Source organism: Neofelis nebulosa, chromosome 6 (genome assembly GCF_028018385.1).
Source record: "Neofelis nebulosa isolate mNeoNeb1 chromosome 6, mNeoNeb1.pri, whole genome shotgun sequence".
NCBI classification, from domain to species: domain Eukaryota; kingdom Metazoa; phylum Chordata; class Mammalia; order Carnivora; family Felidae; genus Neofelis; species Neofelis nebulosa.
This window is the reverse complement of record NC_080787.1, coordinates 15,102,605-15,127,367: the sequence shown is the minus strand read 5'-3', so window position 1 is coordinate 15,127,367 and position 24,763 is coordinate 15,102,605. Positions and strand designations below refer to the sequence as shown.

The 24,763-nt window shown below is 40.6% G+C and overlaps 1 protein-coding gene and 1 long non-coding RNA gene across 11 annotated transcripts in view; one reads left to right on the top strand and one right to left on the bottom strand.

Annotated features, from left to right (window-relative positions):
- Positions 1-24,276, bottom strand: part of NUP153 (nucleoporin 153) — an 86,079-nt gene extending 61,803 nt beyond the window's left edge. For 4 of the 10 annotated variants that reach the window (XM_058732909.1, XM_058732912.1, XM_058732915.1 and 1 more), the window contains exons 1-5: positions 24,198-24,276; positions 21,371-21,477; positions 18,954-19,038; positions 16,711-16,737; positions 16,438-16,494 (exon numbers count right to left, since the gene is read on the bottom strand). In XM_058732909.1, coding sequence (XP_058588892.1) covers positions 16,438-16,494; positions 16,711-16,737; positions 18,954-18,983 — 114 coding nt within the window. In that variant the 5' untranslated portion in view covers positions 18,984-19,038; positions 21,371-21,477; positions 24,198-24,276. Of the gene's footprint in view, positions 1-24; positions 238-14,248; positions 14,763-16,437; positions 16,495-16,710; positions 16,738-18,953; positions 19,039-21,370; positions 21,478-24,197 lie in introns of those variants that run through there. The other 6 variants (XM_058732911.1, XM_058732914.1, XM_058732910.1 and 3 more) reach the window with 6 other exon arrangements.
- Positions 14,895-18,410, top strand: LOC131513741 (uncharacterized). The gene is made up of 2 exons (XR_009262757.1): positions 14,895-17,308; positions 18,269-18,410. It is a non-coding gene; the product is annotated as an uncharacterized LOC131513741 (long non-coding RNA).
- Positions 24,277-24,763: the final 487 nt, after the last annotated feature.

Here is a 24,763-nt window from a genome sequence, read left to right as displayed (position 1 = left end):
AATAATCTAAGATTTTGGGGGCACCTGGTTGGCTCGGTCGGTAAGCATCTGACTCTTGATTTCAGCTCAGGTCATGATCTCCTGGTTTGTGAGTTCCAACCCTGCGCGGGGCTGTGTCGCTAGTAGCACGGAGCCTGCTTGGGATTCTGTCTCCCTTTCGCTCTGCCCTTCTCCTGTGAGCACACGTGCACGCGCTCTTTCTTTCTCTCAAAAGCAAGTAAGATATTTCTGATGGGAAAATTTTGTTACATCAAAGGTTGTTGGAAGATCTGAGGAATTAACTTTATTATGACAACTTTTAAAGGGAGAAAAAACGTGTGGTATAACAACAGTATTATTAACATTCATTGTAGCTTTGCTATGTACCAGGCCCTGTTCTAAGCAGTTTAGACATATTAAATGTAATCCTCACAATAATTTTATGAAGCTGGCATTAATAATGTCACTTTACGGACGAAGAGAGACAGTGTAGTTTAAAGTAACTTACCTAAGGTACAAACAACTACTATGGTTTATCTAGGATAAAGTGAAAGGATGGGCTTTGGGATTGATAGGACCTAGGATAAAATTTGAGTACTTCCCGGTACTTTGACTTACTCTAGGTAAAATAACAATAATACCCTTCCTACTCTTACCTGAGAGAGAATTATAATGAAAATCAAATGAAATAAAGTGAAAGTACTTCACAATTTACAAAATATAACAGAAACATATACTGATAATTTTATTACTAATGAGGAAGAAAAAGCCAGCAGAAACAAACTGGGGTGAGATAACCAATTTTAGGCAACAATTTCCTTCATAAAGTACCATTTGTGGGGCTTCAGGGAAAGAATCACAGGAGGAAAAACATGAATTGGCAGGTACAAAAAACAATAGTTAAAAATCACGGCAGAATAGATAAATCTACTCTGAAAGCTAACCCAAGACAAAGAGGCCTTGAAAAATCCTGTCAACAGAAAAGACTGATACAGGCACTTGAACAATATTTTCTCTACTGTATGAAAAGTATAGCTAACCACTGGGAAATATGTAATTATTTTTCCATGTATTCTCCAAACAGAAATTTTGAACCACTCTACAACAATGTAAGCTCTCTAGTAACACATGAAGCCAACAGTCCTATAAAATACTCACTACTGGAAACACAGATTCACTGTTCCCCTTCTCAGTACTGTAACTTAGTATTAGTTATTCAGAAGGATTATCTATCTACATCCAGGATTTAGCATTTATAAAAATATACATAATATTTATTATTTTACTTATTACCTATACTTAAATGTTTATTTACCACCTCCCTACATATTTCAAAAGATCTGAAGAGGCTTACAAAATATAAACATAACACTGTTTAAATAAGACTTGAAAAAAGACACATACTTGATAGAAGCAGTAAGTTACCTGAAGCAGTGATAGCAAGAATTTAATGTAGAATAAATTTTTTGTGAATTTCTAAGGTGTTAGGCTACTAAAAATACCAGAGATCCTCTGTGATCCCTACTCACTTAGGGAGGCAAGCACAGGGGCACCTGGGTGGTTCAGCTCATTAAGCTATACAACTTCGGCTCGGGGTGTGATCCCACGGTTCGTGAGTTCAAGACCCGAGTTGGGCTCTATGCTGACCGTGCCCCAAGCCTGCTTGGGATTCTCATTCTCTCTCTCTCTCTCTGCCCCCCGCCCCCCCACACACACACACTCACTCACTCTCTCTGTCCTCCCCACTCTCTCTCTCTCAAGATAAATGAAAATTTTTTTAAAAAGAAAGTACAGAACAGCAACATTACACCATCATTCACCGAAGGTCACTTTTGCAGCAGCATTAGGTATTGTGGAAAATAATCAAACAAAACTGAACAGTCAAAATGGATAAAATAAATCTCATTCACTAAAGCTCTTAAAGTTTGCTTAGATCCTTCTCTTTTTCTAAATCAAAATTTAACCAATGTGTCTGGTCACAGCCCACAGCAGCGTTAGTGTAAGAACATTACAGTGAGAGAGGGCTTACTGATGGCGCAATGAGGGACGGCACGAAGAGCTTGGCAGAAACAAGAAACACAGGTGATAAAACTGACCTGGAACCATTATAAAAAACCAGCATCCCTAACTTCAACATACCTGTGTAGGGTAAATGACCCCTAAGGCAACAAAAAGAATTAAGCTCAGTATACCCTAGCACAGTGGTTCCCAAAGTGTGGTCCCTTTGCTGGTAATCTCAGCGTCACCTCACACCCTGCCCCACAGCCCTACTAAACAGGGCTCACCTGTTTAACAAGCCCTCCCAAATGAGTCTAACGTACACTCAAGTTTGAGAGCCACCATTCTAGTTAGAGAGACTCGGAAATTAGATGCATTTCAAGAAATTACAATACATTTTAGAGAAAAGGTCCCTCTGTAAGAGGGGAATAAAAATTATGTATACTTAACTCCTAACAGTTATCTGGAAAACATATGTATGTGGAGCACTAGTCGTACAATAACTAAGATATATGAGAAGACATTTTAAAATTAATCAGAAAAACAAATCTTACAGTGGACTGTGAACATAAGGCAGCTTATTTCTAGAACTATTTCCCCAGTCATTCCCCCAACTGTAGCCATGGTTTTTACCTCTTCTATTATTAATGGGTTTTTTTCTATCCATTCATTTCTCCAAAATAAATTCAGCTCTTCCTACACAATACACTCTATCAAATCACAGATTTGATGTTGTACTGGTCTTCACTTGTTCTTCCCTCATTCTCGATGGGCTGGCCCACCAAACTGGCTTCTGGTAGGAATGGCCCATGAGAGACTAGGGGATACTACATATCAATGGAATGCAGAGAAGACAATTCTTTCTTGCGCGCCCTCTCTGCTCAAGGGCCCCATCTCTAAAACTGCAGCTCCAGCCAGGTGGGCCCCACCCCCTGCACTCCAGGTACACCATTTCTTCCTTAATCCCTCCAGTCCTCGGCAGAGTAGCAGCCTCCCGCTACTGCTAGTTGCCAGTATTTACTCCTTTAACCGCCCACATATCTCAAGGCAGACTCTTCCTTAAAGATATTTCAGTTGAACATCTGGAGTGAACGAACGGTTTCTTGCAGGGCCCCCTAACTGATAAAGCAGTGCTACTTGTTAATTTTTTTTTTTCTAATGAACATGAAAATGAAAAAGTCCATGTAGCCTTAGCAACAAAGGAACACACATACAACACTCATAATACTCAAAAGTTTAGTCCAATCTTTATCTCTGTAAAATATTCGAGAATGTTATCCAACTTATATAGGTAAATGCACGTGTTATTTTGTTCATTCAATTCATTCAATCGATACTTACTGATGGCACACTACATGTCAGGCAAGGAACAGTGGGGAGCAACAGAAACGAGTTCCTGCTCTCCGAGAACTTACTAAATATAATAGGAAAACAACATGGTGATTCTGTGCTATGAACAAAAATAAAGCAGCGAAGCAGAAAGGGATAGGTATTTTACATAAGCAAAGACCTAGCCATGCAAACTTCTGGTAAACTACGACAGAGTAAACAAAAAGGGCAAAGTCTTAAATACAGTACTGTCCTTGGCACATGCCTTCTAAGTTTCTGGTAAACTTATTAATAAATACAAAATCTAATAAGCCTTAAATAACTATTAAAAACTTTAAAAATTCCTCTTTAATCATATGTGTGTGCATGTGTATGGATGGGAACGTATGTGCAATACTTTCTTCTGTAACTTATATATCTAGTCACTATACAAGGACTAAAACAGTGGATCTCAAATTACAGTCTTCAAACCAGCAGCACTGATGTCACCTTTGAGCAAGTTAGAAATGCAAATGTCTTTTAACAAGCTCCTGAGGTGATTCTCATGCAAATTAAAGTTTGAGAACCAGGGTACTAAAATCACCTAAAACTCAAAGACTGTGTTCCCAATTAAGGCTACGGAAAACATAGCTGGCCAGTAAGTTGAACTACAACATAAAGTTTTACCTAAAAGACCACCCTATTTCCATGATTATCTCATTATGGAATATTATCATACCTTTATACCAATTTTGTAAATATCTACCTTATAATATCAGCTCTGAAAAATCAAACAAGCAGTAAACATAAAAGCCTACCTTTGCATCTGTTTTATTTCCACTTCTTTACAGTTAATAACCAGCTATTAGATATTACAATTTTTAAAAACTGCTAGGAAAAATATAAATCTGATTATGCTCAGAACTGGAGAGACTATAAAGAGCTAAGGGACTTTGTCTATCAAACAGACTTGGAGAGATACTTTCCTGCCTGGCAATTTTTTTTTTTAAGAGTTCTGAAGTACCAGAGGCACCTGGGTGGTTCAGTCAGTTAAGCATCCAACTCTTGGTTTCGGCTCAGGTCATGATCTTACGGTTTGAGTTCGAGGGCCACATCAGGCTGCATCAGGCTCCATGCTGTCGGTGTGGAGCCTGCCTGAGACTCTCTCTCTCTCTCTCTCTCTCTCTCTCTCTCTCTCTCTCTCTGCGCCCCTCCCCCGTTCAGGCACATGCTCTCTCTCAAAATAAATAAATAAACTTCAAAAAAAGTTTTGTTTTTTTTTTTTTTGGACTACTAGATTCTTCAGTCACTAAGTGGAAAACTGAGAAAGGCTGAGGGAACGAGAAAAGGAGAGAAATAGTTTTCTTATGGAAGAAAAAGCACCTCTGATGCTTTTACTAAAGAAGGTGTACATTTTCAGGAGTTCTTGAGAGAAGAGGTTTCAGGTCTTTATGGAAATGTGGCACGTCAGCTTCCTATATGGACCTGAAAAAAGACCGCTTTATGATACCAAGAGGAAAAAAACCCGACAGGGAAATAGAGGTACACTGAGTAAAGGTCTACTAAGGAGTGAATATGCAAGTCCTCCTTTACCGGACTAACTTCTAGACTTTCAGAGGCTTCAGTGGTAGGCAAAACTGCCACCATTATACCTGGGTATCGGAAAACCTACAGAAACCTACAGAAAACCTCTGATCCCTCACGTCTGGGACAGTCACCCCTTATATGCACCAACAGTACCCTGTACTTCCTTTATGATGGCAATTTGTCTAACAGAATGATAATTAGTCTGTCCATCCACTCCACTAGAGCATCAACTCTGTGAGGACAGACAACAGATCTGTACGGTACACAGATCAGTTGATGCACAGTTTTAATTTATCCACGACTGTGCTGCTCAACCAACCTCTTATGCCCACATAATATTCTGTGAAAAGGGGCTCCTGGGTGGCTCAGTAGGTTAAGCATCCAACCTTGGCTCAGGTCATAATCTTGTGGTTCGTGAGATCAAGCCCCACATCGGTCTCTCTGCTGTCAGCACCAAGCCCACTCCAGATCCTCTGTCTCCCTCTTCCTCTACCCCTCCCCTCCGCCCCCTCTCAAAAATATATAAACATGAAAAAATAGGTATCTTATGACAAGTTGCTAAAAAGGACTTCAGTAATTCTAGAATCCAAAAATAAGTGATACGTTTTCTTGGTGTAATAGTTTCACCTTATTTTTTGGCACAAGAACAGACACTCAGATCAATGGAACAGAATAGAGAACCCAGAAATGGACCCACAAACGTATGGCCAACTAATCTTTGACAAAGCAGGAAAGAATATCCGATGGAATAAAGACAGTCTCTTCAGCAAGTGGTGCTGGGAAAACTGGACAACGACATGCAGAAGAATGAACCTGGACCACTTTCTTACACCATACACAAAAATAAACTCAAAATGGATGAAAGACCTAAATGTAAGACGGGAAGCCATCAAAATCCTCGAGGAGAAAGCAGGCAAAAACCTCTTTGATCTTGGCCGCAGCAACTTCTTACTCAACACGTCTCCGGAGGCAAGGGAAACAAAAGCAAAAATGAACTACTGGGACCTCATCAAAATAAAAAGCTCTGCACAGCGAAGGAAACAATCAGCAAAACTAAAAGGCAACCGACAGAATGGGAGAAGAAATTTGGAAAAGACATATCAGATAAAGGGTTAGTATCCAAAATGTATAAAGAACTTCTCAAACTCAACACCCAAAAAAACAAATAATCTAGTGAAGAAATGGGCAAAAGACATGAAGAGACACTTCTCCAAAGAAGACATCCAGATGGCCAACCGACACATGAAAAAATGCTCAATGTCACTCATCATCAGGGAAATACAAATCAAAACCATAATGAGATACTACCTTGCACCTGCCAGAATGGCAAACATTAACAACTCAGGCAACAACAGATGTTGGCGAGGATGCGGAGAAAGAGGATCTCTTTTGCACTGTTGGTGGCAATGCAAGCTGGTGCAGCCACTCTGGAAAACAGTGTGGAGGTTCCTCAAAAAACTAAAAATAGAACTACCCTACGACCCAGCAATTGCACTACTAGGTATTTATCCAAGGGATACAGGTGTGCTGTTTCGAAGGGGCATATGCACCCCCATGTTTACAGCAGCACTATCAACAATAGCCAAAGTATGGAAAGAGCCCAAATGTCCATCGATGGATGAATGGATAAAGAAGATGTGGTATATATACACAACGGAGTATTACTCGGCAATCAAAAAGAATGAAATCTTGCCATTTGCAACTACGTGGATGGAAATGGAGGGTATTATGCTAAGTGAAATCAGTCAGAGAAAGACAAATATCATATGACTTCATTCACATGAGGACTTTACGAGACAAAACAGATGAACACAAGGGAAGGGAAACAAAAATAATATAAAAACAGGGAGGGGGACAAAACTGAAGAGACTCCTAAATATGGAAAGCAAACTGAGGGTTACTGGAGGGGTTGTAGGAGGGGGGATGGGCTAAATGGGTACGGAGCACTAAGGAATCTACTCCTGAAATCATTGTTGCACTATATGCTAACTAATTTGTATGTAAATTAAAAAAATAAAATAAAAGGGGCGCCTGGGTGGCTCGGTCGGTTAAGCGTCCGACTTCGGCTCAGGTCATGATCTCACGGTCCGTGAGTTCGAGCCCCGCGTCGGGCTCTGTGCTGACAGCTTGGAGCCTGGAGCCTGTTTCAGATTCTGTATCTCCCTCTCTCTGACCCTCCCCCATTCATGCTCTGTCTCTCTCTGTCTCAAAAATAAAGGTTAAAAAAAAAAAATTTTTTTTTAAATAAAATAAAAAAAAAACAAAAAAAGAAAATACTCTTTTTGTTGCTACACTAGTAGCCCTTCCTCCAAAAAGACAACTTGTGAAGCTAGCCAAGAGTATGGGAAAACTGAACCATCCTCTGGAATGATAAATAACACAAAGCCAATGAAATGAAGAAAAGCAGAAAGGTAGCCAAAGAAAGCAAAATTAATGAAGGGCTTAGAAAAATCAACAGAACAAATGGGGCATTAAAATCTTAAAAATACTCCTTATAACCCTGAAGTGAAGTCTGCACTAGAGAATCATAAGTAATGAACTTGTATCAAGGATTAAAAGAGTGAATCTTTAAATTTGGACTAGTTAAACTGACTGAATTTTTTTCTAAGAACTCAGGGATTTTCATGTGACAAAAATTGGCAAAACATGGCAAAAATGCCACTGATATTTACAACAAATAATTTGGGGGCTAGAAGTAAGTTCAATTCAACACTAAATGCATATCAAGCACATTCAATGTGTAAGATACTGTGACTATATTAGCTTTTCGAATTATTTTTAACCTGAGTTCAAGGATTAATGAAAGACAGTGGAGGCGGGGCAAGGCTCTTTTACCATCCTAATTCAGAACTCGTTTGTAATGAAAAAAACATTATTTTCCTATGTATCTTTTCACCAATTTGTAACCTTAGAATAACCAGAGACATCCCTCCTACGTGGCCAATTTACCATTACTATACAGCCTTCCCTCTCCTCATATAAAGCTCTCTATTCCTATTAGGTTTTAGTTTTCTTTACTTTGGTTCTGTTAAATTCTCTTTTCTCCATGTTATCCTCTATTAAATAGTAGTAGTATTCGGATTATAAAATCCCTGTTCTCAGGTAACTTCACTGGGTCCCTAACTATAAATACCAAATATAATCCATCTTCACTTTCAGGGTTTTGGAGCCCCTATTGCCCCAAATACACTGCTGTTTTCATTTCTATCTGCTCTTTTGGCTGCCTTTATTTTGTTAGTACCTGTCACTGGCTTTTACTTAGTTTTCTTTCAGGGTTCTGTGCACACTCTCTTTACCCACTGAACTCCTGTGTCACCAAGTTCTCCTTTCCAAACTTTTTTGAAAGTCTTATGTTGTAGTTTCCCTGTTTTCCCCCTTGCTCCCTCCAAGCCCGAATGAAGAAGAACAAAGGCTAAAGAACCCAAGACTTCACATAAGACTTAAAGAATATCTAATTATATGGGGCACCTGAGTGGCTACGTCCGTTAAGCATCTGACTTCCGCTCAAGTCATGATCTCACTGTTCGTGAGTTCGAGCCTGGCATTGGGCTCTGCGCTGACAGTTCAGAGCCTGGATGCAGCCTGCCTTGGATTCTCTCTCTCTCTCTCTCTCTCTCTCTCTCTCTCTCTGCCCCTTCCCCACTAGCTCACACGCACTCTCTCTCTCTCAAAAATAAATGTTAAAAATTTTTTTAAAACAAAATAACGAATATCGAATTATAAAAACATTTGAAACACTAAATAGTAAAAATCTAGATGCCATTATAATCCTTCAGTTATTTCAAGTTTTGTAATATATCTATTCTAACATTACTAAATTTTAACACCTAACTTTAACACTCAGTTATTTCCACAAGGGAAAAAAGTAATGAAGTATTCAAATTCTAATATGGTTATACTGAATCTGGTTTCAATAATCTGAATTTAACCTTCAAATCTAAGCTATTATCTGTCCTATTTTACAACCTACAGATAGTCATTCAGCGGCCAAGGTTTCCCCATCCACAGTCCAAATCCTTACAGCCATTTAAAATCCACACTTTTTCCATTTCTCTTCTCAACTTCAAGAAATGAAGCCAAAAAAACCACGAGCATAAAAATTATTCTGGCTAAAAAAATTTTTTTAACTACAACTGGCCACAAATTTCAAAAGCCCTCCTTCAAAAGTCTGCCCTAATGCAGTAAGGAGAAACATGACCTGACTTGGTCTCTTATTTTTAGTTATCCACATTATAGAGGTGGTATTCATAGATAATTAACAGTAATCAAACAAGAACAAGAAAAGGAATCCCTAAAAGACCTTTCAAACTAGCCATAGGAAACCCAATAAAGACCAAAGCAGTTTAACCCACTAAAAGTTTTATACAAGATATTGTCACTTTTCTTAAATAATCTATTTGAAAACAGGATTTAAGAGTTTACTTCTTAAATCACACTATGAAAAAGATAAGCAAAAGCAAGCAAACTGAAACATCTATACCCAGGAAAGGCATTCTACCATCCTGTTTCTGATAGCAAACAGAGTAAATTGTATCTTGTAGCAAGACTTTAAATCAGGCCACCCAACACAGAAGAATCTTAAAAATATATCGCAACCAGGGCCATAAGCTAACTGCCTGCAAATAAAACCATTTTTGAAAACACGAGGTCATTACATCTTCCTAATAATATTCTGTGCCTAAAGAAAATGGTTTTAATTAGTAACATCAGACCGAAGTCTTCATTTTACTTCAAACACTGGTAAGTGAATTGATAAAATATCACATACAAGGGCCTCTCATCACCAACAAAAAACCTACTATGCACTAAGTAAGTTAATATTTGGATTTACTCTCCTATATACTTAAATGACTGGCATTTCTTGAAGGCAACATGTTCAAAAATAAGTACTCAATAAGTTTAAGTTTGGCCTCATCACCTAGTAAAAAGTCCCTAAATCCAATAAAAGCCTATTAAAGCTTGAGGTTGGGTACATAAAGGAAAAAAACCCTACTGAGAGGCAGCAAAATTCAAAGACATTTATATCAAAAGGCTGTAGGGGCGCCTGGGTGGCGCAGTCGGTTAAGCGTCCGACTTCAGCCAGGTCACGATCTCGCGGTCCGTGAGTTCGAGCCCCGCGTCAGGCTCTGGGCTGATGGCTCAGAGCCTGGAGCCTGTTTCCGATTCTGTGTCTCCCTCTCTCTCTACCCCTCCCCCGTTCATGCTCTGTCTCTCTCTGTCCCAAAAATAAATAAAAAACGTTGAAAAAAAAAAATTTAAAAAAAAAAAAAGCTGTATTTAGGGGCAGCTGGGTGGCTCAGGGGATTGAGCACCCCACTCTTGATTTCGGCTCAGGTCATGATCTCGCTGTTCCTGGGATCAAGCCCGTGTTGGGCTCTGCACCGTCAGCTTAGGATTCTCTGTCTCCCTCTCTGCCCCTCCCCTGCTTATTCACTCTCTCTCAAAAATAAATAAATATTTTTTTTAAAAAGGCTGTATTTAATCACAACAATTTCAAATGAGTCCTTACTATATATGCCACGCCCTGCTCTAAGAGCTTTACTAATCTCATTTAACCCTCACAACAATTTTCACTTTACAGACACATAAATTAAGCAGAGAATTTAAATAACTTGTCCAAATCCTGGCAGAACAGGATTCAAACCCAGATACTCTGATTCCATTATTTTTTCCCTATCAACTATTTCCAGTTGTTTCCACTGATAGTATTTAACATCTAAGACAAAGCAGTAAAGATAAAATTAAAGTCAAAACTACTTAGTACATTCTGCAATAAGTATTTGATGTCTAAATATCCTTCCATTTCAAAACTGAGAATACTCTTTAGCCATCAGATCCCAAGTAGGACATACTTGGAAGTGGGGCATACTTGGGAGAAAGTATCATATAGAAACTACCAAACAAAAAAACCTAAACTATCATATAAACCAGGGTTAGGCAAAACATGGTCTGTGGGCCAAATTCAGCTCTCAGCCTGTTTTTATACAAGCCCCAGGCTAAGAATGATTTTTACATTTTTTAAAGGGCTGCATAAACAAAACAAACAACTTGCGGTAATAAAGCCTAAAATACTTACTATTTGGCCCTTTACAAAAAAAAGTTTGCAGACTCCTGATTTAAGCTACTAAATAAAGGGATTCCCTCCTTTTTCTAAAATAGCTAAATGCAAAAACGAACTTGTTGGAAGACAAGCTATATCCAGGTAGATAAAATGAGTGGATTCCCACAGCTCCAGACCAGAAGACAAAACCTCTTAAGCACACCCCCCTCAAAAAAGGGCAAAAATAAATAGTGCCCTCTCACCAGGAGGTGGCAGTAGATTCTTCCAGAGGCAAGGTTCTGGTTTGCCCATGGGCTCAGGTTTTTTTGTGGTTACTACTAAGAAAAGCTTGAGCTCTCCAGAGCTGACTTCCTGGGCCTGACAATTTGCACAAGAAGTGGGAAAGGCGACTGAAGCGGGGACAAAAACTAACCACGTCTTCTTTCAGTGATCTGTTCACTCCCAACTAGAAAAATGACACCATTTCCTAAATGCATCTGGGCTGAGTTAAGGAGGACAGAAGGCAAGCGAAAATGATCGACTTACATTATTCAGGGCTGTTCTTCATTTTTGCTTCTATAATTCTTTAAGTAACTGCCCTTCAGTTAGTTGAGTCAGAAAACGGATTTCTGTCTCCAAACTTCAAGCAAGATGGCATTTTAAAGATCAGAAGTTAAAAGGAAAAAATGTAATCTTTAGATGTATCTTAGCAGAGCTAACTGAGAAGTCAAAACAGGAAATTACAAGTCAGATGAACACACGCAAAAGTTGCAGGTACTGCCTGACCGCACAAGCTAACTGGCCTGCCAGGTGATGGCAAACATCCACGACAGTGCCAGACCTCCCGTTCTTATGCCAACCCTCTACTACACAACCCAAAACTTCATTTTTGCCCAGAAACCCGTGGACATTTAATCAAATAACATTAGTATAAAACATGCCATGTCATGAAGCTCCTTGCTATTCATGATGACTCAGCAGCTGCTGCAAAACATAGAGGTGACAGACAACGTAAGACAGCAGACAGCCAGCAGGCAGTCTACAAGTCCACAAAAGTTCCAGTAAGGACTAAGGACAGTTTTTATTTTTAGATTGTTAAAAATTGAGCATTTGTATACTCCTGCATACTTTTCTCTGGTGTTTTCTGCCAATATTAAGTAACACCTGCCGTGTTGATCAAGAAACCCCCAAACATCTTTAATCCCAATTCAAAAGCTAAAATGTATTTTCTTTTTCAATTAAATGGCTAGGGCAAGGGGTGCCTGTGTGGCTCAGTCGGTTAAGCGCCCGACTTCAACTCTGGTCATGATCTCGCAGTTTGCGAGTTCAAGCCCCACATAGGGCTCTGTGCTGACAGCTCAGGGCCTGAAGCCTGCTTCTGTGTCTCCTCCTCTCTCTGCCCCTCCCCCATTGACGCTCCTCCAGTGTGCGCTTGCGCGCGCGCGCTCTCTCTCTCTCTCTCTCTCTCTCTCTCTCAAAAATAAATAAACATTAAAAAAATGTTTTCAAATGGCTAGGGCAAGAAGCTGGAAGTATTTTAGATAAGGGGAAAAGATAAATTATCAAGGTCTTAAAACTACACAGCCTAAAATCACATCCGATCTAAGGCAATCTGGATCATAAGTATTATGTTGTTAAGGCATCATTCCCCCAAATTAGTTTATCTTAAGTACATTTAAAAATAAGCTGTGATTGTAACATTTGCCACCTGGAATATATTAACTCCTTTTTAAACTCTGTCCAGATCCTCCAATACATGTACTTAAAACATCTCATTTTTTATATAGTAACTTTCTTGTAAGAAGATCTGAGAACTCAAAGACATTTATTCTTCAAGAGAAACAGAAAGCATGTGTGTCTAACTTCCATTCTACAAAAGGATTAGGTTAAATGGCCAGGCGTGTGACCTGAATTCTAATCTTAAATTTGCCTGCAATACCCCACCCCTGTTCCTCACAAAGAAATTTAAAAACCGGCCCTTTCTGTATACATCTGGGGGAAACCTACTGGGAGGTAAAAGTAATGTCACGACTTCTAGCCATTAGCTACTTAAAATTATAAACCACAATTTTTACTATTAAAAAATTTCCCCCCAATTTTACTTTTAAAAATTTGCGTTTTAGTGGTACAATTTAACATCATCACCAAACATGTTAAAATATTCAATACCACCATCACCCAAAATAAAGCAATCTAGGAATTCTACCTTTAATAGGATGCAACAAGTTACCAGACCCTTTCCCCATACTTTTGTTTAACAGCCTTAAGACAAACACCTGCACCTTAGCCTCACTGTCAAATTTTATACATGACTTGTATTAAAATAATTTTTTAACATTTCCTATTCAATTCCCATAATAAACAAATAAGTTTTGTAAAATAATATTTTCTCAAAATCAAATGTATCGTTACAATTAGGATAAACTCCTTTTCATACTTCAAACACCCATGAGTGCACAAGGTGGTTAATGAGAAGACCACCAACATTCCTGGGTGTCAAAAGTACCTTAAACTTCTAGAATACGCCCCGTAATATTAAAATATTTCGTGCATGAGATCAGAACTGGAGTCCCGGTCAACTGTGCGTAACAGCCAGTTCTAGCCTCCAAAATAAAATGGGGGGGGGGGGAGGGAGTGGATAGAAGAGGAGAGGGAAGAGTCTCGCAGCGGAGAAAAGACGTAAGGGTGTAGAGGGACTTTCAAAATGCCCCAGGACCTAGGTAACTATCATCCGGTTATGGGAGAGGGGCGGAAAAATCTAAGTGGATGCTCTCAGATCGAAGGACACCGGCAGGGGAGACGCGGAATTAATTAATAGCATGAAACAAAGTTATTCCACTTTCTGTGTAACAGCGCCCCATCCCCACCCCCGGGTGCCTCGGAAGCGGACTGCCTGGGACAGCCCCCTCCCCACACAAACTGAAACGCGGGAGACTAGAAAACAGCAAGCCTATGGGCCTCCAGCCACATCTCTTCCTTTCTCCCTGGAGAGGACGTGAGTAATACCCTCAAACCCCCCAATCCCCGCCAAAACCGAAAGAAATGCGCGCAATGTGGGCCTAGAATTTCTGTTCCCGCCCTGCGCCTGTCTGGGGAAGCCCCTGGCCCAGAAGATCGGGGAGAGGCGGCCCGAACCACACGTGTGTGCCGCAAAGATGGGCCTGTCTCAGCCCACTTCCCGTCGCCACTCCGGCGGCCTGAGATCCCGCCGCCTGGCTCGGGCCTTTCCTCGGGCCCTAGCGTCCGCTCCACGTGGGGCACCAGGGCCCCACGCCGCCTGTTCCCTCCCGCTGAGTTCCGAACCCGCTGAGATACCACCGCGTCGGGGTTCCATACCTGGTGCTGTTGTCGCCCCTGCTGGTAAGGCTTAATTGGCCCCTGGTGGCAACGCCGCGTCCGGATCTTGCCGCCACCGCCCCCTCCTATTCCTCCGGCTCCCGAGGCCATGGCGGAGCCTCCGCCGCTTCCCGCGTCGGGGCGGGTAAGGGGGCGGGAGAGGCAGAGGTGGAGGCCTTAGAGCCCCCCCCCGCCCGGCCCCAGCCCAAAAGTCCGCCTTCGCTGCCCACACAGTAGGGCACAGGCACACCAGGAGCCGCGAGGTTTCGAGCAGGAGCGGAGAGAAAATGCGCGCTGGCAGCAGGGAAGGCGGTGGCGGCGACTGAGGCCGAGGAGCTGGCTCCGGTCCGGCAGCCTCCTGCGGACCCCCGCCTCTGTGTATGTCACGGTCTCTATGGAGATCCCCCGCAGAGGACAGCGCGATCAGCTCCAGGCGCTGTTTAGGCCTAACTCGACCGCCGGCTGATGGGGATTCTTTCGTCGCCCTAGCCGTAGCTGCCGCAGTTGAAGCCGCCGGCGCCGCCCGCCTACCCCTCCCCTTTGCGCACAGCGCCCGCCCCGCCGCCGTCGTCGTCGTCGTCCCTGCAGTCGCCGCTGCTATTGCGCCTATTGCCGCTGCTAAGGCCGCCGCCGCGGTCGCGAGCCAGAACGCCGTCACTCGTCAGCGCCCGACGCGTTTGCATCATTACACTGCGACCGAGTGATAGGCAAAGAGGAAGGGAGGGCCGGCCGAGCCCGCGCTCTCGGCCGCGCGGCACGCTGGGAAGCGTAGTTCAGCGGAAGAACGAAAGGAGGACGCGGAAGGAGATCCTCGGATTCCCGCAGAGGCACAAAGCCGCGGGCTCCGTCCTTTTTATTGCTTTTAGCTGTAAACTTAGACTTGGACAGAGGCATTTAGCATAAAAACAATAACCTCTTTTCATTCAACTTCCCCTTTGGTTGGTAAAGCGGGCAGAAAGTCAACAGATAGTAAAATCGAAGACAGGAGCTAATATAAAAAAAAATTTTTTTTAATGGTTGAAAAAGCAATGTTGGTGATCTTTAAGCCTAAAGCAGAATTTAAAAATGTATACGGTTTCATTAATGTCCCATTAACATGTAAGGGCTTTGCTGTCAAACACAAGGACTAGAATTCTGGCCCCACCGCTCTCTAGCTTGACCTTGCAGAAGTCAAAACTTTCTGAGCCTTGGCTTCATCTTCCGTAAAATGGGAACCATAGTGATCGTTCATGTAGAGGACGTAGTATCTGTCCTGGTAGGCAAGAACTGCAATAAATGGTTACAATTATTACCCACAGGCAGGCAGCTCACATCAGACGTAAGTGGTAGGTTACCGGTAATAAAAGTATACATATATTGCTCCAAATAGAAGGCATTATATTTAGGAAAGTGAGTAAGTGAGCTAGGATCAAAGACTGATCCCACAAAGAATAGAGATTGTAGGAATTGATGGTCAGAAGGGCTTGCTGGGGCGTGCCTGGGTGGCTTAGTCTGTTGGGCCTCACACTTTGGCTGAGGTCATGATCTCGCAGTTCTTGAGTTCCAGCCCCCATCCCCACATCAGGCTCTGTACTGACAGCTCAGAGCCTGGAGCCTGCTTCAGATTCTATGTCTCCTCTGCCCCTCCCCGGCTTGTGCTCTCTCTCTCTCTCAAAATAAACATTTTAGAGGCGCCTGGATGGCTCAGCCGGTTGAGCATCCGACTTTGGCTCAGGTCATGATCTCACAGTTCATGAGTTGGAGCCCCGCGTGGGGCTCTGTGCTGACAGCTCAGAGCCTGGAGCCTGCTTCAGATTCTGTGTCTCCCCCTCTCTCTGCCCCTCCCTTGCTCATGCTTTGTCTCTCTCTCTGTCTCAAAAATAAATAAAACGTTAAAAATAAATAAATAAATAAATAAACATTTTAAAAATTGAAAGAAAAGAAAAGGCTTCTTGGTCATGTGGTCCAGCCCCCACATTCAACCCACCAGACAGGGGTTCAGAGAATTCAGGTGGCACGCTCAAGGACACTCAGCCCCAGGGAACCCAAAGCCACAACTTGTAACCCAACTTTCTGAGTTGAGACAAGTAAACAAATGAGGGAAAAAATCTGCTGTAAAAAAACAGGTTTAGTGCTCCATTTGAGACAATTGATCTTAAAGGTTGTAAGTTTCAGAGTCAAACAGACTTAATTTCAAATCTATCACTTACTAGCTGTGTAGCCTTGGGGAAGTTACTGATCCTCTTTCTAAGCTTCAGTTTCCTCATCTGCAAATAGAATGAATATTTACCTCAACTGGTTGGTGGTTCTAATGAAAGGATTAATATATATAGCTCATAAAACTACTTAGAAAGCATGTAATATCCAGCTATTAAATACAAATCAACTCTAAGATGTTCATACCATCTCCACCACCAAACTGCACAATGCAAATCACTCTTATAAATCATGTAAGTCAAATTGTGAGACCAAACTTACAGTACCTTGGATTTTGTAGTACCTTTCAGCACCTAAGGAAACAGGCTGCATCAGGCATAGGTTTATAGAGCAAATGGCTTTCAGTGGCACCTCTGACCATAATCACCAAGACTATAAAAAGTTGCCAAATATGACAAACAAAATGAATCTACTTCCTCTTCTGTTTCCTGGTTGTCCTACCTCCGTGCCAGGCTCTACCACTAACTCCCCACTAGACTCGTCAGGTAGACGTGCTCCTTCCCCTGAAGCACCTCATCCTTCTTAAATACAATGGTCTCTCTTTCACAGTTATTAACTAGGTATTTGACAAGCAGAGTCAAGTAGTTCCTAATAAGCTCAGCCAGGGAACGTCTGTACCTGAATATTTCACTGGGCTGTGAATATAGAAGATTGAACTGTAGTCATGTCTCATTTTCCCTTTTCACTCTACCAGACTCAGAATTTCCAGCACAGGAGAGTGAACAGGCTGGGGCTCAAAAATCATCCCTTTCTTAGAGGCCCGTTGTTTGATGTCTGCATGGGACAGACTTCATATTCAAGCTTTGAAAAGGATATGCAAAAGAGCTGGGCCAACCTAAGATGAAACTTCAGAATTGAAAATTGGTAAGATTTAAGGAAGTACGGAAAAATTCACATCCCCCTTTAGCCTTATCTCCACTATTTGCCCCATTTTACAGTTATTTCTTTGAAGTAAAACAGTGTTTAAGGGAAAAATAATACATTATTCCCACATTCATGTTACTGAGTTATTGGAAACGTTACCAGACTTGACAGCAAAGAAAAAATAAGAGGCAAGAGAAATTCGCATTCAAAACTTCCTACAGCCTAATTTTACCCTGAAATAGTATCAGCCTCACTGTAAGTTGAAGTAACTTCTTGTGCATAGGTTTGGGATTTGAAAACAACATTGTGCTGAATTTCAGTTTGGAGCGACAATCCCCAAACCTAGAGTTCCTCAAGCATTTTTGGTACAGGACTCATTCTTCAGTTAGGAATTACTAGTAAGAGAATGGATTATAATAAAGTTATTCTGATTATAAAATTTAAAGAATCTGCCTGCATTCAAACATACGAATAATTCTTGAACATTTCTCTAACAGAGACTATATATAAATTGGAAAAAAGTATCAAAAAATAAATTGGAAAAAAGTATCAAATGACATGGACTGGTAATAGGGATTCCTGAAATCATTCCAGCCATATTAGGAGTTAATAGGCTTTTGAGGAAGGAAATAATTGTTATTTAGAACTTACAATTAATCAATCTCTATAGATGATGAATTGAATCCCTATAAACCCAATAAGGTTCAGTAGTTCACAGAATTGGAAAGTATCACTTAATAAATTGTGTGTTATGAACTAGCTATCTTCTGTATTCATCCTTTTCCTTCTTATTAACTTCTATTCCCGTCAGTCTTTAGACCTCGACAAAATTGCAGTGGCTCTGAGAAGTGATCTTAAGTTTTGAGTTGTTTCATTGAGGGCATTTTAAGAGAAACTCACTCCTCCCCACCCGGGTTTTAAACTCCATGAAGGATTTTTTTTTTTTTTTCTCATTTCCAGATCCTGAACACATGGACCAGTGTTAACACAGAGCACTCACTCTGTACGTACTACAGCTAATCATACCAATGTCAACTGTTCTTATTTTATTGTAATAAATAATACACTGATTAATACAGCTAAACTGCTTTCTATAATCTTACCTAGCTTGCATGTATTTGTTTTCTATAGTGCATAACAAATTAATTACTTCTCAAATTCATTTATTTATTCCTGATAAAGCATTCAAGAGTATCATGAACAAATCCCTATGATAATGTTATGGAGAGATTCTCATGTAATCCTAACAATCCTTAGAGGAACTATTACCCTCATGTTACAAATAAGGAAACTGGGCATTGAGGGGATAAAAAATAATTTTAAAAATTATTTCAGAATAACAGAGTCAGTATTTGAATGATTTCTCCTCCTCCTAACTCCAAAGCCCATGCTCTTACCCTCACTCTGTCATTTTTGTAGCCAATTTAGAAACTTATCTACGACTTAAAATATTTTTTCTTTGAAAAAATGATTTTCTACCTTAATGGAAAATGGCATACTTTAGAAACCTCTCTGATGGCCTCCACACTGACTTAAATGTTTAGACACTGGTTCTGCCTTACTGCATAGTGAGAATGGATATTTGCCAACTTTATGCTATGATAGCATTGGAAAGACTAGACTCCTATATGTGGCTTAGGATCACCTGAAAATGCAAGGACCTCCATTGTGGCATGGGGACGTGTGGTTATGCAGTAGGATGGCAATGAAGAGTACCTCAGCAGGGCCACCTGAGTGAAAGGGATATCGTAAATCAGGCCTCCAAATTCAGAGAGGAGCCATGTTAGCAAGACCAATAGAATTCAACGTATATCATGGAAACAAAAGAATAGTGTGAAGGATAAGGAGAAAAAAACTAACAGCAATTCGTATCCAAGATCAAGTGGCAGAACCTCACAGAAGACAACAGAAGGACAAGAATTTCTTCCCAATAACCAAGTTTTCAACAAAGATTAGCCCAAGTTCACTTTTCTCGAACCTGGACCCAGTTTTTTCAGCCAGAAAGGTTGGTTATATTGGGAGAGATCTCAATTTATGAAAAGCCTGTTACTGCTAGCACCCCCGGCCCCCAAGAAACTTCTTTATCCCCCCCATACAATATAGTAACTGCCAATTATAAATTACCACATGAAGAGGCTGCTGACGCTTCCACTAATTTCACAGAAATGCAATGGTCTAAGCCCAACCTAGATTGAAAAACAGCCTTTATATATTCTTCAAAAGGTAGTCAATTCTGTCCAAAGGAGTATTCAGAGATGACAAGTATAAGAATTTAGAAATTACAGGGGCACCTGGGCGGCTCAGTCGGTTAGGCTCTGACCCTGGCTCAGATCATGATCTCACGGTTCGTGGGTTTGAGCCCCACGTTGGGCTCTGTGCTGACAGCTCAGAGCCTGGAGTCTGCTAAGGATTCTGTGTCTCCCTCTCTCTCTCTGCCCCTCCCCCACACATGCTCTGTCTCTCTCTGTCTCAAAACTAAATAAACTTCTAAAAAATAAGTTAGAAATTACGCATTTATTTTATCTTAACATAAAATGAAGTATCTGCTGTGATGTCTATTGAAATTATTATTTTATTGAGAGCAGTTTTAGATAGATCTCTATGATCTTCTACACACATTTTCATGTGATAATTATTACCAAGAATTACATAGAAAAATAAGGTGAAACTAGTTTTTTTGTTTTTGATTCATTTTACAGTTCAGTCTCAACTAGAGAAATCCAAAATGGGGTTGAGATTCTAGGAAGTTATTGGGGTTTTTTAGGTATTTAGGTATTTTAGGTATTTTAAGGAAGAGGGGCCATAGCATTGAGAAGATATTTAAAGATGTACAACATCATGCTCTCATTAACTTACTGTGTCCTCGGTCTTTGGGGAATAAAGTAATACTTAAAACTAAATGAATTAACTAATATAATCACGTTTTGATTAACTACCTATATCACTTAATTCTAACGTGTCAATCAAGATTTTTCCTCTTCCTATTTATGTCAATGTATACTAGCCTTTGACATAGATGTGTTTACATACATTCCATTATAGTTTAAGGCATATTTTAAACTTACCAATTATGAATAGAAATTCAGTTTTATTGGATGCAATAAAAACCAAATTCAGGAAGACCCATTCCATCCTAACAGTTAAGACAGTTAATGAATCAACTAGGATTACACATTTCTGTCTAATTTTCAAATATAAACCAGAATGAACATGAACAATGGAGATCAACTCTAAAACAAGAAGTGGATAGTTATAAACAATTTATAAACATAATCTAAATATTAAAAAAAACATTTATTGAGAGCCTACTACGGTGATTTCTAATATATGTCACTGTACAAAACAGTAAAACCACCTCTGTTCACATGGTGTATCAGACTTCACCATTTTACTGAGTTGTCTTACAGCTTACTGCATTATGGTGTATTAACCACTAGAACTTAGCCCTAATAATTCACCCCCCAAAATTCTACATTCTAAATTCTAAACACATGCTAGTAAATTCATCCTCTATAAGAAATCTATGGGCTTCGTTTCATTTTTAAAAATATAATTAATCAGTTACATCAAAAAAACTGAACTCATCACTAAGGTTGCAAGCTATGTAAAACTCTAATATTTGCAAAACTCAATTTGCTTGCACTAAGTACCAAGGCTTTTCATTTTTAAAAAGCATTGGCAGGGGCGCCTGGGTGGCGCAGTCGGTTAAGCGTCCGACTTCAGCCAGGTCACGATCTCGCGGTCCGTGAGTTCGAGCCCCGCGTCAGGCTCTGGGCTGATGGCTCGGAGCCTGGAGCCTGTTTCCGATTCTGTGTCTCCCTCTCTCTCTGCCCCTCCCCCGTTCATGCTCTGTCTCTCTCTGTCCCAAAAATAAATAAAAAACGTTGAAAAAAAAAAATTAAAAAAAAAAAAATAAAAAAAAAAATAAAAAGCATTGGCAGAGAATGCTTGAGTTTATCAGACCCTAACTCATTAAGACGTTTCTTTTCAAGAGCATTTTATGAATTAACATGTTGACAACCCAAATGTCCACATCACCACCATAGGAAGGGCACAACCTACCAGTTAAAATGTGTCTTTTAGCCTCTTGCTACTCAAGGACAAGCAGCACCCCCAGTCCCTGGAGCTTGTAAAGGGTCTCTGCCATCCCAGGCCTACTCAATCAGAATCTGCATTTTAACAAGATAACCAGGTGACTCGTATTGCATGACATTTGAAAAGCACCGTTTAAAGAAATTAACCATGCCACCAGAACTTATAAAGCACATCTAGTATGTTAAGAGTCTGAAACTAAACATTAGTTATGAAATATACTTGCGCATAGATATTTAAAGAACACTTTGGGACTCCTGGGTGCCTCTGTCAGTTAAGCATCTGACTCTTGGTTTCTGGTTAGGTCACGATCTCATGGTTCACGGGTTCGAGCCCCATGTCGGGCTCCGCACTGAGGACATAGACCCTGTTTAGGGTTCTCTCTCTCTGCCCCTCCCCATTCACACTCTGTCTCTCTCTCAAAATAAATAAAGAAACTTTAAAAAATAAAGAAACAACACTTTGCTGATTCCCAAATATCCTTATCTGTACAAATTTTCTTTTCAGAGTGAACTCATGACAAACAAAAAACATGGATGTAGAATAAACCATCTCATAATACCAGGGCCTATGAGCAGAGAAAAGAAATATCAGATTACTTCCTTAGAATTGCTATCACTTTTTGCTTTCCAAAACACTCACAAAATCATTGTTGAGATAGAAAAGCAAGCAGGAATGGACTCTAAGAGCAAATATTCTCTTTTGCTCTCAGTACCAGGTTAGCATCCAAATCCAAAATGCATGCAAAGAGGTCAGACAACTTGGAGTAAAATCTATAGATTTCACCTTTCCTAAACTATAATAACAGAAATAACAGCTCTCTACTTGACAAATCACAAAAACAATTAAGTTGATTACCTACTTCTAATAGCTCGATCTCTTAAACAGGTGCTATGAAGTCAACACAGTATTCAGATGCAGTATTTTCTCCAAAATTTACGAATGGAAAAAAAAAAAAAAAGGATCCTTCAGTCTAAAGATTTTCTGAAGTTGGTCATCAAAAGTATTCTTGCCACAACACACAGAGGTCTTTACTCCTGCAATAAGGAAGGCCTAAAAGTTGTGAACTACAAGAAAAAAATCATTTTTATTTTATTTTTTAAGTCATTTTTCAAAGGCTCACATACACCTTCCTTCCTCAAGGCCAAATATAAATACATTTGCTCATATGAATATTTATGGATCAAGGCATGGAAGTAATCAGTTATCCAAAGTTTCTGTAAACAGCAGGCTTAGGAATTCCCATTTTTCACTAAAATCTACAACAACCAACAACTAGTTGACGAACCAGCAGCTTGTGGAACATGTGGATGTTTTCCTCTTATGTGCACTTCATTTTACTCCAAAGAGAGCAGAAATGAAATTAAGCATTTTTTTCCTTTTCCTTTTTCTTTTCATCAGGATCTTTTTCCAAAGGAAGGTAGACTACTTACCTGAAATGAAATTCTGGATTTAATGCATCCTTATTCTCCATTATCCCAGGTTGATTTAACAGATGTAATGATTAGTTAACAAGATGACTTTAACCCGGCACTTATAACCCGTGGCCGATGCCCTCAGTATATCTCACCTTGTTTGGATCCATCATATAGACAATAGACTATCGTGGGCTACCAAAAATACGGTTCTTCGAAACCAAAAAGAACTTTTCAAATATTCTCCAAAGCAAATAGGACTGAAGTTACACTACTCTACATTCAATATTAAATAGGCAGTATTGCCAAACAAACTAAGGCAACCCTGCAGACACTGAGCAAAGCCTACTCAAACACACCACCCCCAGTGAGGGAAAACCACCTCTCACATGAGGGTTTAGGCTCCAGCATATACACCATGCATAGAATTAAAACATCAAAGCAGACCATCGGGCTCCCCAGAGGCGCGAACCAAGCAACAAACAGCTTCTACCAGCCACAATTAAATCCAAGCCGTAACTTAGATGCTTTAAATTAGTAACAGTTAAACCAACTCTTTTTCACTTGCTTGGTCATAAAATCTTGCCCCCGCTGTGAGTCAGCAATGACTCATAAGCACTTCCTACAAGAAACACCTGCTTTTAGGCCCATCCCTTGCAGCTGAAGTGCTGCGATCAATGATTTTAGCCTCATGCTTGCTAATATCGGAGTGTAATCCCTCGTCGGTCTCATGCCAGAGGGTCCCGTGCAGAATTTCAGTGACTGCAATCAGGGAGCGTTCTCCCGCTGGGTGGTAAGGAGACAAATCTATAATAAAAGCACTAGGACTTGACAATTGGGAAGGAAAAGCCATTTTTCTTGTTTTCACCGGGAATATGCCTCTCCCTTAACTCCTTCCACACCCTCTGGGCCCTCCCTTTGCAGCCAGGCTTCCTCAGGTACCAGCATCCGTCTTCCTTAAGGTTCAGTTTGGGTTTACAAGCAAAAGGGAGCTGCCTGTTCCCCTTCGTTTGTGCCATCACTAACTTTAGAACCGGATCCTTTGAAAAGCATTAAAAACTGAGATGGCAAAAAGAAAGGCAGCAGTTCTTAGAAGCTGTCTTAATTGCAAGCTAAGGAAAAGAGGAATCCAGTGGCTGGTTCATATGTCAGATCTAAACAAGACAGGTCAGATCATTTGCTTAGATTTTTCAGCAATGGTCACCGAAAACTTCCTATCCGTGTGAGCAGTACAGAAAAAGGGGACACGTTTACAGAACGCTGTAGGAGAGGAAAGGGAGGGCTGAGATGAGAAAGGGAAGGGCACATGTTAAATTCCCACCAACAGTCACAAGTAGCCATTTTGGAAACTTCTGCTAGGTCCACAGCTGATCTGAACTCACCTTTGGTGCATCCTCTCTCCATTGGTCAGTCCTCTGAGTCCAGACTGGCTCCTTGTTGACCCACCTTCAAAAGCTATAAAATAAATGGGGGAAAGATGACCGATACCTCCCAGGAATGGTGCAACAGCAGCACAGAGTATCACTTACTAACGCCCTAAATAATGAAGGACTGATGAATAATACATTCAAGAGAAAAGACCCTCCTTATTGCCACCTCACGGTTCCCTGACATTTTACATCCAGAGGACCAGGCACAAATTGGATACGTGTTTATTACTTGGATGAATGCATATTCATAGAAGGTTTTGCCATGTGTAGTTCCCTCAACAACTTTTATGTTATGGAATTTTTTTTCCTGTGTGTTTCAAAAACACTTTAGGTTTGTTAAAATAACCCTTTTGGGTTAAAACACCTTTAATCTCCCTCTTTTCCTTTTCAATACAATTTATCGCAGACCATCTACTAGTTGTAGTGTCAGAGATAAACAGAAGAAAATCACTTTTCCACAATCAGATGAAAACGGTGTTCCCCTGAGGGATTCTACCCAAACAGGAAGTGTGAACTAA